The sequence below is a fragment of the Eublepharis macularius genome, chromosome 3 (genome assembly GCF_028583425.1).
Source record: "Eublepharis macularius isolate TG4126 chromosome 3, MPM_Emac_v1.0, whole genome shotgun sequence".
Lineage (NCBI taxonomy): Eukaryota > Metazoa > Chordata > Lepidosauria > Squamata > Eublepharidae > Eublepharis > Eublepharis macularius.
Genome location: NC_072792.1, coordinates 66,686,967 through 66,699,579, shown reverse-complemented (window position 1 = coordinate 66,699,579; position 12,613 = coordinate 66,686,967). Strand labels below are relative to the sequence as shown.

Below are 12,613 nucleotides of genomic sequence, written 5' to 3'. Positions count from 1 at the left end.
CCAAGCAAGGCAGCTTTCAAAGTAAGTAAGAAGCAGAGACGATTTGTCATTGCCTTCCTCTACAGCCTTCCCATCTATGCATGGACCTTGCTTAGCTTTCAAGATCTGACAAGGTGGGGTTACAGCATGCTGCCTTCCCTCCCACTCATATACTTACTTACCTTAATATACCCATTTTGCTGACAGAGTGGCTTCAGTTATCTAGTGAGTTCATGCTAGAGTAAGGTTTGAACTGAGGGCTTTCTAAACCTCAACATTTTGTGCATGCAGAAAGTGGGGCTCAGCTCAGGTGTAGTCCGTTCCCTCAACATGGCTTAATCTGCAGAGGGCTTCCTATAACATGAACTATACCATTTCTTTAAAAAGAATGTTATAGCTCACATCATTGTTTGTTGCTAATGCATTTTTCAGGCACTGCCAGAAATAATGCTGAGATTGAGGATTGGTTGGCCATTCAAGGACAGACCTACTACACAGTCGCTTCCGGAGACGGAGGTATTTTGACTTTTGCAAAACCTTTTCAAGAAATATCAAGACAATTACATCTACTTTTTCATCCATGAGCCGTTGGTGTGCCAGGTAAAAGGCTGTTCTGAAGTTGCCACAAGCGATGTATTTGTTTGTCAGCACAAATACAGTTTTTCTGCTCATTTCTATGCTCTCAGAAAGATTATCCAAAACTGGCTGTCCTGGTAGCCAGTTTCTTTCTTCCAAGCACAAACTGAACCGTTTCTCTTGCTCATTTTCCAGTTTTTCAACTAGTTCTTTCAGGACCCATTCATTGACTGCTGCATCTTTTATATCATAAGCAACAAAAGCATCGTACAAAACTTCTGAGGAAAACAAACGCTTATATCCTTTTATCTTGGCAGTGCATAAATGATAGATATACCACACATCCCAGAAATATAGGTGGCTGGTAACCATGAGCATCATCAGAGACATAATTATGGAGGCTGACACACAGCACAGGGTCTGGGAGTAGTCCAGTTCACAAGTATCCAAATCTAATAAAACCACACTCTTACCTTTCCATGCACCTGGGCCTGCACAAGTAACATCTGTTGCCAGCCGTGGAATAGTCACATTAGTTCTGTTAATCCACCAGGCCAACCACACAATATCACAATCACATTTGAAAGGATTGCCATTCAAAAATAGTTTGTCTAGGTTGTTGGTCACATTTTCTGGGAAGCTGGAGTCCCTGATTGTTCTGATCTTATTAAAACTGAGGTCCAGATATCTCAGCTGGAAAACACCTCGGAGAAAATTGTTGGCCAGCTTTTTGATCCTGTTGTGTCGCAGTGTGAGTTTTTTAAGAGTTCTAGAGCAGGTGGACAGCTCAGAACAGACTATAGTCAACTGGTTGCTGCTAAGATCCAGGTTTTCTAGGTTCTTCAGAGACTGAAGTTTCGTCCAGTTAAATTTCTTGAGTTTATTATTGCTCAGGTTAAGCTGCTTGAGCTGTGGAGGCAGGCCCTCCAATAGATCGTCAGGTAAAGAACTGAGGGAGTTGTCAGAGATGTCAAGATTCTCCAGACACTTCAGCTCCTTGAATGTAAAGGATTTAGTATCACTCTTCCACAAGATATCTAAGCGATTCTTTCTAAATTCCAATGTTTTGATGGAAGTACTTGCCATCCCTTTATCAGTAGAGGTAGAAATCTCATTCCCATTCATGATCAACTTTTTCAAAGAAATCAAGTGGCTAGTGAAATTCAACATGTGAGTGACACCTTCTGCCTGAAAGTAATTCTTGTTATCACTAAGGTCTAGGATTTCTAGTTCTTTCAGTTCTTGGAAGGCATTTGAATATAGTAAATCAACTCGATTGTTTGAAAAATCCAGGTACTTCAAGCCAGACAAAGAGCGGAATTCAGTTCCATCTAAGGTTTGGCTCATCGCATTGCCTGATAAGTTAAGACACTTAAGAAAAGTCAAGTTCTGGAAATCAGAGGGGTTAATAAAAAATACGTTATTTCTGCTTAAATCCAGTGTTTTGCCATATTTAGCACAAGAAGGGTCAATGCCATGAGGCAAGGAATAGTTAGTCTCTTGGTCTTTAGAGTTGCAGCTACGACTATATTCATCATATATGAAATAATGCATCTCCTTATATTGACCAAATAAAGGCACAGGACTACAGTAAAATGGAACCTCACTGAAACCATCTGAAAAGGGAGATATTTTATTGAAGGAAAGGTTTATGATTTGAAGAGCAGGGAAATCTTTAAACATACTAAGGTTAGCATTCCTAATAAAATTGGTTCCTAAGTCCAGCTCAGTAAGATGAATGAGATTTTTCAAAGGGAGTAGAGTATTCCCATCCAGTGTTTTAAAAACATAACCTCTTAGTCTCAAGTATTTAAGCTTAGTAAGATTAGAAAATGTTTGTGGCAAATTCAAATGTGAAGGGTATTGTTGCAGTTCATAGTTGAATGATAAATCTAGGTCTAAAAGATTTGGAAGGAAATTCAAAAACTGGGCATCTTCAATTTCTTTAGCCAAATAATTTTGTGAAAGGTCAAGCACTTCAAGATTTGCAGTATTTTCAAACCACTTAGGGTCCACTTTACGAAGAGAGGTGCTGTGTAGTCGCAGAAATTTTAATTGTTTTAAAGAGGCAAAAGCTGTGGGACTGATGAGAATACTCTTGTTATTGAAACATGGTTCACAAGGGTATGGTGCATTGTGACAGCGAGGGCAGTTGCCACTTAAGTCAAGAAGTTCCAAATTATGAAGATGGTTTAGATCATGCTCAGTGATATTTTCAATCCTGTTATCATGGAGGTACAGTTTCTTTAAAGTGTGTGGCAGATTCTGTGGGATGATTGTTAAGTTATTTGCTTTCAAGGATAGCACTGTTAATTTTTTCAGGTCCTGGAAAGCAGTGTTGTTAATTTGAAAGGCAACATTGCAACGATTGCGGAAATAGCAATTTTTCCCTAGAAGAAGGATTTCTAGGTTCTCAAGTCCTTCCAGGTTTTCTCTTATGATGGAAACAATATTGTTTGCTTCCAGACTCAGTAGTTGTAAATTTCGAGGTAGTCCCTGAGGGATTTCTGAGAGCCGATTTCCATCCAAGTACAATGATTTCAACTGGGTGAGTTTTTCAAAAGTGCCACTTTGAACATGCAAACTATTTTTGCAGACATGATCCTTTGGCCCCAATGTGACAGGCATACAGTTGCACCTGAAGTCAATCTCCACAAGGTTCTCAAGGTTCTCGAAGTTAGCTTGTTTAATGTTTTTAATGTGATTGATGGAAAGTGTCAAGTTGGTAGTGTTGGCAGGGATCCCATCTGGGAATACGGCAAGGCGACGGTCACTGCAGTCCACAATCAGAAGATCTTCCAAGGCATCAACATCACAGGGCAAAGTTTTAGGAAACTTTATGGCTAGCATCATCTTTGGAAACAGGAAGAAGATGAAGAAAAGCAATCTACTTGTGTCCAAAGGAGGGATTGCCTAGAGAAAGGGGAAACGTACTGTCACTACAGATTACATGTAAAGATTTTTCCTAGACATTTTAGATCCATATGTAATTGTAGATTGAAGTGCTTGCTGAAATGTTCAGACTTGGGTTGTGCTCCAAGAAAAAACGGGCTATAATTTCAGTTCCTGGATTCAGGGGGGAAATGTTTACCATGATTGCAGATTTTCAGGTAGAACATTACCAGTTCAGGATTCAAATCCGTGTGTTCTTTTTTTTCTTTTTCTGACTGCCAGAATTTTGGTACCATTATTTTCAATGGAGAAACAATCCGAAGAACTGTGGAAGATGTTTATAAAGATAATGGCACCAAATTTGCCCAGAATATAGTCCTACCTCTAATCTAAAGGCCCTCTTTAGTTTCAAGCAGAATGAGTAACCAGGTCTGATTTTACAGATTCCCAAAAGTAGGTGCCTATTGGTGCCAGCACACTTCTCTCTACTAAATCCTAATGGGAAGGGGGAATGTAAGTAGAGATAGGCACGAACCGAAATACGAACCAAAATTCATCACGAACCAGGCCAGTTTGTGGTTTGCGAACCAGTAGTTTGTCAGAGCCCATTTCTGACAAACCACCATGAACTTTAGGCTAGTTCGTTTGGTTCATTATTTGGTTCATCACTGCAGACAGCCTGGTGCCGTTCAATCAGTTTCCTAGGCAACAGGGGATGGACTTCCTGCATACCTTTTTCTGACCTGGAAGTGGTCTTCTGCTAGCCTGGAAGTGACCTTCTGCTGACCCAGAAGTGACATTTTGCAGACCTGGATGTGATGTTTTCATGAACCAAACAAACCAGTTCGTGAACCAGGACAGGTTCGTGAAAGTTTGTGGTTTGTGAAATGTGACAAAATACGAACTGCACAGTTCATTTTTTTCTGGTTCATGCCCATCTCTAAGTGTAAGCCTGGCTGAAGAACACTGACTACGAGCATCCTGTCTGCATCTCTTTTTTAAATTGTACTCTGCAGTGACTATTTTTTTTTACTTTTCCCCGCTTTAAATGAAATAAAGCTTTATTGAAAATATTAATGTATCCTAAACTAATCTCATTCATACTTCATGCTCACCCCGGTGTTAAGTTTGCCAGACGTAGTTGCATGCAAGAACTGCTTGAACAGGCTGCTTTGCAGGAAAGCTCAGAAAGTAGAACTTTTCTATGGCAACATAAAATGTTCTAAATAAATAAATGCATAAATATATTAATACCATGGATTATTTTTTATATTAAACCATCCCGATCTGTATTAATAAATCTTTATTTGAGGAGCTAAATAAATCAGTGTCCAAATTTATCTGGCAAGGGAAAAAACCAAGAATTAAACTGAAAACACTCCAAGATTTGAAAGAAAATGCTGGCTTTGCTTTACCGGACTGGAAAATTTACTACAAAATGTGTTGTCTAGTTTGGATGAGGGAATGGATTCTTTTAGAAAATCAAAGACTCTTGGCCCTAGAAGGACATGATTTGCAGTTAGGATGGCATGCATTTGTATGGTATGGAAAAACAAATAGACATAAGTATTTTAAGAACCATTTCATTAGAAAATCCCTTATAATAACATGGGAAAGAATTGTGCCACTAATATATTCTAAAACTCCACATTGGGTGTCACCATTAGAAGCGTTTTCACAGCCAAATGTATTCTCTCTAGATAGGATTATTAGATATAAAGACCTTTTAGATGATAAAGGAACATTAAAAACAGAAGAAGAATTACAGAGACAAGGCATTAACCTAGACTGGTGGTCAAGGGCCCAGATTGAGTCTAGATATAATAAAGATAAAAAAGTGGGAGGTTTTTACTTAGAAGAAAATGCTTTTGTAAAACTGTTATGTGATTCTGATGAAAAACGGATAAAAATGTATGTATTCTTAATGCAAATGACGAAAAATGAGGCGATGGAAGAATATAAGGCTAAATGGACGCAAAATTTAGAATATAGTATTGATTCGATACAATGGAATAAGATATGGAAAGTGAATGTTAAAATAACTAAATCAGTTGCTTTTAAAGAGAACTTATATAAGATGTTTTATAGATAGTATTTAACTCTGGATAGACTTGCCAAAATGTATAAAAATATGTCAAATAACTGCTGGAAATGTGGGAAACATACAGGAACATTTTATCATATGTGGTGGACTTGTAAAGAGATACATAAATTTTGGATAATGGTACATACATTACTACAAACAATTTTACAGATTTCAATTCCCTTTAAACTAGAGATATTTTTGTTAAACTGCATACTATTGGAAACGACCAACAACACCTCAGCAAGAGGAACTAATAGCGAAGATAATGGAAAATGCGGAAATGGACAAACTAACTTCACTAATGCAAGGACAAATGGAAGAAGATTTAGCTATCCCATGGATTCCCTTTTACAACTGGATTAAAAACAAATATAAAGACCTGAATGTAGTAAACATATGAAGGCAGTACTGTAACTGTTACTAGTAATCACAATCGAAGGATTTGTAGTGTGAAATGATATATGTAGATAAGTAGAATGGTGATGCGAGCAGACTTTATGATTTTCCTACTACCTATGCTCTTCCCATTCCCATTCCCCTTCCCCTGTTCCTATTTTTATGAGAAACTAATAAAGTATTAAATAAATAAATGGACTGAATGTGCCTAAGATTCCTGGCGGTTCAACCTGGCCAAGGAAGGGAACAATAACACCAGAAGATGGTGTCATTTAGAAGCGCCCAAAAGAACTGCATATGTTTTGTGGAGAAGGTAGAGCAGGACCTCTGTGTGGAAGCAATCTACGTCCAGCATTCTTTGCAAGAATCCTAGCAAATAGCAGACACCTCCCAGTCTAACAAAAACCAGCCAGTCAGCCGTCATTAGAGATGCTTGTTTGCTTTCCTTACAGCTGTATTATTCCGTGTGGTAGTCCCTTCATTGATTTACATCTGGTGTAAGCATCTTCATTTCCTGACTTTATTGGGAGTATACCCTTTTCAGCTAGAGATTTTATAGAGGGTGAAAAGTGATAATCTCAGAATTAACAGTGCTTCTTAGCTCATTTGATTTGTAATACAAAACACTGCATGCTAACAGTTCAAATGGAACATAATTAGCCACACAAGGTTAGAAAATGTGAATGCTCAGTTAGGCAGCTAATTATGGTAAAAAGCAGATACTTACCCTCCTGCCCAAAGATGTACATAGGAATTTCTTCTCTCTCTCCATGGTGTGGGAACACAAACATCTTTTTGTGCTTAAAAACAACCTGTTCAGCTGGAGGAAAAGAAGTATAAAGGAGCTGCACTATTTCAAACAAAATGCCACACTTAATGTGAAATGCTGAGTCAGGATGGAAGCATTTTTCTCATTTACTGAGTCACACGACCAACAATCTCAAAAACATCTGCTACAACACCCCTAGATTCTGAAATGAATCTCAAGGCTCATGGATGGCTCTGCAGCTTAGACCTGTCAGCTCATAAGCATTTATAAAATGGATTACTTCTATGAGTGAGGAAAATGGCCCATTATATGACCTTGTGTGAACTGGGGCAACATGCACATTTAACATGCATACAGCTTCAATATATGCAAACATCACTGGATTTTTCAGTGTTCAAGTGTTGCAAGGTTGTACATGCATGGTAAAAATTTGCATTGCCCCCGTTCACACAACATGGCAACTGTGGGCATCAGAAGGATCATGGTTAATGATTGTTCTCATTGTATACAGTTAGTGGTAACAACAACGACAGTGTGCTTATATCCCACTGTTCTGGATAGATTAGTGCCACACTGAGAGTGACGAACAAAATCAGTGTTGGTTGTTGGGGGTTTTCCGGGCTGTATTGCCGTGGCAATACAGCCCGGAAAACCCCCAACAACCATCGTTCTCCGGCCGTGAAAGCCTTCGACAATACATCAAAATCAGTGTTGTTATTATTCCCACATTGCAGCTGGGGAGCTGAGGCTGAGAGGAGTGGCTCACTCAAGGCCACCTGCAGAGTTCATGGCAGGAGTGGGCATCGAACTAGCAAAATGCTGTTTCAAAGCCCAGCTACAGCAGTTCTCCTAGTATGTATGACAACTGTAAGTCTGCGAAGGTCTAATGTACCATCTTTTGTGCTATTACTAACTAATACTAATAGCATTATACATTACATTGGGGCTGTTTCCAAATGGATATTTTGCTCCGCCTTGGTTTCCTTACAGCAGCCCAATTATTAGGAGCATCCACATGACCTCATCCTCTAGTCGTCCCATTTCCATGTTTTCTCCTGCTTTCCTGTGATCTTTCCCAAACCTGGTTGGGCATAATCTTTTTGGAAAGATCACAGACACAGCACTTTTAGATGCCTTGTGGATAGGAAAGTATACACTTTCACAAGTTCCACCACATCAATACCATTTTCCTCACCTCAGCCGTCATGGCTGCCATTTTCTCCCCCCGCATTTTTGAGGAGCCCTTTAAAAAGTAGTACTTTGGAAGAACGAGTTATATGAATATACATCAATGGCAAAATTAACATCTTATATACACAATAGGGCAATCCGAGAATTTCAGGAAAAATGGGAAATATTTTTTGATTATGTAGCTGAAAACTAAGAATAATTAAGAACAACTATTATTAAATATGATGGTGGAGAGCAAGATATTTAATAGAAGTAGGAAATTAGGAATGTATATGGGCAAGTTCTATATAGGTATATGATTTAATTGATAGTAGTTTATTCATTATGTTTTTCTCTTACAGGATTTAGATGTTATGTTTAGATTCATATATGAGCCAGATGAATATTGATGATTGAAGTAGTAGATGGCTGTAAAGATATGATGTAGTTATGCTTTTTGTGTATGTTTGAGTTTACTATCTGAGATAAATTTTTAATTTTTTAAAAAAACAGTAATTTACAAAACTCTATAGCACAATCAAAGTATAACTATCTGTTGCTATGATTTACTAGTTACTTGCTTTCATTTTAAAATTAAAAGTATGCCTTTGCCTTTTTGATTGCACAGTAATAAAGGGCAAGGTGACGGCTAGACATTTCCCCTTATAACTTTGCAATGAAAGGGGCTTAAGAGTTTAAAAGATAGCTGCAAACTAGTAATTGCTGCAGTTTTATTTATTTATTTATTTATTCATTTATTTATCTAATAGCCTACTCTCCCCACAAGCAGGCTCAGGGTGGGTTATAGCAATAGATAAAAATGCAATAGATAAAACCAACAAAATCACAGATCTCACGGATATAACATCCCATTAATCAACGCTCTATAGGCATAAGTTCCAGTATCCCCGATGGGGCCCCCTTCACCCTTCCCTGCACACCATATATAAGGGGGAAAAGACTGTGACAACATTATTGCACTTTAACAATAGTGTCAATTGCTGATTTTAAAAGTCAGAAAAAAACGTTCAGTAGTAGAAGGGATGATGACAGCCAGAGGGAGCTGAGATGAGGAAAGAGAGGGCAAGCTGCTGTGTGGGTACTCTGTTGCCATAAAAAATACCTCTGCATTCACAGCAGCAATGAGAGCTACACAGAGTTTTCCTAGAATTACAACTGATCTCTAGACTACAGAGACCATTCCTTCCAGAGGGAATGGCAGCTTCAGAGGTGAACTTTATGGTATCATATCCCTGTTGATTCCCACCCCCCAAATTCCAACCTCCCCATGAATGGCTTGTTTTGTTACAGCATTGTTTCAGCTCTATATTTGGATTTATGCTTGAAAGTACTTATGCTTTCAGCATTGTACTTGTACTGATTTCAAATTTCTACAATCCATACCCTATTGTATTGTTTATTGAGTGTCCCAGCTATTGATTTTATTGACTTACACTTTGTAATCTGCCTTGAGGCTCAGTGATAAAGGCAGACTGTAAATAAATAAACAAATTAATACACACATTAATAAATAAAATGTATTTTTAAAGCTTGCTTTATTGGTCCTTCAGGACCTTAAGTTGGATGGAAAGACAGCATAATTTTTTTAAAAATAAAATAAAGTGAAATATAGTAAGTAATTTGGATTGTTGTCTCAATAAATGAAAGCCACAAATCAATATTTAGTTTTCTGTTTGGGGTACCCTTCCTTCTCACTCAGTCTTAATCCTCTCCCTTTTTGAGGCGCAAGCCGTCATACTCTTTTATGGGCAACCAAGTCTTAAGATTAGACCTAAGTTTAGGCAACGTCTCTATCTCATTGGCTGTGTCCATTTGTCCCATTCCTCAATTACAACCATAATCGAATGACATCAGAGATCATCATCCAAAAACTTAACCATTTAACACTTTGGGGCATCAAAGTAATACTTGGTCTCTCGACCCACTGCCAGTCCTACTTTAACAAGCGGCCACGTGGCTGAAAAATGGAGTGTTGCAATTCCCTTTTTACCCTTCGTCAGCCCACCCTTAAGACGACAGAAAACTCTGTTCAAGGTCTGAGTCTGAAACTTGACATCTGCAACTACGTGATATGCAGAGTAGATGGGAATATTGATGAAACCTGATTGCACGGTTACTGAGCAACCCATGCAGCCAGGGTTCATGAATTAAGTAGAGCTGGCAGGGCTTTAGAACAGGTAGAATATGAAAGGAAGCAGGAAGAGACAGAAGAGGCAAAGAAGCTTCAAAAATATTTCTTACATTCAGCAGTTATTTCCAAATACTTGGGGATAGTTACTATGAACTCCGAACATAAAGAGTTTATAAACAGATCTTTCTCCCCTTCTTCCTTCCCTTTTGTGCCCCTTGAAAAGCTGGTCCTATGGATCCCTTAGGAAGCAACCAGAATGTGGCATGAACCACGTGACTGTAGTTTGAGGGGGAATCAGCAGAGCCCCCCCCACACACACACACTTGTGAAAACATTTGCTGAGTTTGCAGAGTACCGGGTAGGAAAATCAAAAGGAGTCCAGTAGCACCTTTAAGACTAACCAATTTTATTGTAGCATAAGCTTTCGAGAATCAAGTTCTCTTTGTCAGATGCATGATACATCTGACGAAGAGAACTTGATTCTCGAAAGCTTATGCTACAATAAAATTGGTTAGTCTTAAAGGTGCTACTGGACTCCTTTTGATTTTGCTACTACAGACTAACACGGCTAACTCCTCTGGATCTCCTCCAGGTAGGAAAGGGGCTGATTTCTGCCAATTCCCATTCAGCTGAAGGCTGTAAGTGACGGCAAGGGAGAAGAGGGTGGAGGGGGGGAAGAGTCTTTCTGGAAGTTTCCATTCACAGTCCATGGGAACCAGCCTGAAGACAGTCAAGAATACAATTCAAGTTGTACCTACCATTCTATGTATTCCTTCAAAGCAAAAAGGCAACTTGTCCATAGGCAGAACTGTAAGATAGATGATGATAATGAAAGATGCTGCAAAGCTTCAGCTCCGGTACAAGAACAACAAAAAAATTAGGCAGCTCACTCAGATGAATGCTTTGTCAACTACATGGGCACTCCCCGACCCCTTTACAAACCCAGAAGAAATATGAGAAAACAACAGCAGGCAGGGCACCTGCTACCACTACCCACTTCCTCAAAGGCTTTACTGGAACTTCCGATCCTCCCCAAATTAAAAATACCTTGAGCATTGTTTTTAATACTCAAGACCATAAGCTTGCGAGATGCCACAGACCTAGTTCTAACCAAGGTGGCAACCCTTTGCAAGCCATACAAAAGGACTGGATGTAATATCCAGTCACTTCTTTAGAGCCAAACAATATTTAAAAAAAAACGATACACACAGGAACTCACAGTAACCATGTGACTGTAACAGCTCCAGCCTCCAATTGCTTCCAACTGTCAACTCCTCCCTCCAACTCGGACTATTCCATTCCAGCAACCAGAGCAGGGACTGGTAATGGAACACAACATTCTGTAGCTCTCCTTGCACTTATATTTGAAGTCATTGGGGTTGAAATTGATGGACTGGGATGATGGTACAGCATAGCACAGGAGCCTCGTGTGGCAATCAGAGCACATTCTATTTGGCTCCTATATATATAGGACATATATAAGAAAACCCAGGACATGGATTGTACATTCAGATCCTACATACATGGGCCCTTGTGCACAACTACAACAACTGAATGGAAGTCAGGGGTGCTGCAAGTCTCTCCATCACAAGTTCCACCTGAACAAATGGCAAGGTACACATTTGTCTAACGCAGTCCTATGATCTACCAGTTTTTGCTTTTTTAATTTTTTTTGTAAAACCTCTGATTTTTGTTGCCTGCCTGGGTTTTCAGCTTTTGTCAGATCAAAATATATGGATGGTGAATGGCATGTAGCATGTAGGTTGAGTCACAAGTTGTGGTGGCACTTCGGTCTAATGTGAATAGCCAGCTCCAGTCAGAATGAAACAATGAAATTTGCACACACCACACTCCTGCTTAACAAGGGATTGACCAACTTCTGCCACCTCTGGAAACAAATAAAGGCTTGCAGTCATACTAGCATTCCCAGGGGTGTAAGGACTTCCTGGGGGAACAGGAGTCTGAGTGGCATTTTGCGCTATCATCACAGGAAGGGTGAGGCAGGAGTCCATGCACAGGAGTCCTTGCACCCACAAAAGCATTAGTGAGGATCCAGGCCCATATGATATCATGAGGAACACACAGCTACCATGCCTGAGCTGCTCATACCTGCCTTGCCTCTCTAGGTTGGCAACTGGGTGGGTGGGTCAGCAGCAGGCGCTCCTCAGGAGGTCAGCCTTGGCCCTTGGACTTCAAGTTGCTGTTTCTAATATGCAGTCCCATGCTTTGTGAAATTGAAGGGAGAAGGCCCAATGAAGGCACTTTTATTCTTTCTGATGCATCTGGTCATATAATCTTTGAATCTTCCATCTTGCACCCTTTGATTAATTTCTAATTAACTTGATTGTTTGGAAGTTAATGCTTTGTAAGGTATCTCCCACAATGTTTTTTGAGTCTGAGTCTGTCCTTGAATCAAAGCAGCTTTCTGCCATTTGTGAAAACAAGAGAGAGGCAGTGCCCTCAATGTTCTGATTTTTGACCAATCTTTGACGTTGCTGAGAGCCATAAAGCCTCCACTGAAAGGCAAGTAGAACTAAGCTCCAAGCAGCTGGTGTTCTCCCTTCTTTCGGGCATTAAATTGACCCTGATTTTA

General features: G+C 39.5%; 1 protein-coding gene across 1 annotated transcript; it reads right to left on the bottom strand.

Annotated features, from left to right (window-relative positions):
• Positions 1-345: 345 nt before the first annotated feature.
• Positions 346-10,820, bottom strand: LOC129326129 (toll-like receptor 7). Its single transcript, XM_054974274.1, has 2 exons — positions 10,779-10,820; positions 346-3,468 (listed from the first exon to the last, which is right to left on the bottom strand). Exons 1-2 carry the CDS (start codon positions 10,818-10,820, stop codon positions 346-348), a joined length of 3,165 nt encoding a protein of 1,054 aa, XP_054830249.1.
• Positions 10,821-12,613: the final 1,793 nt, after the last annotated feature.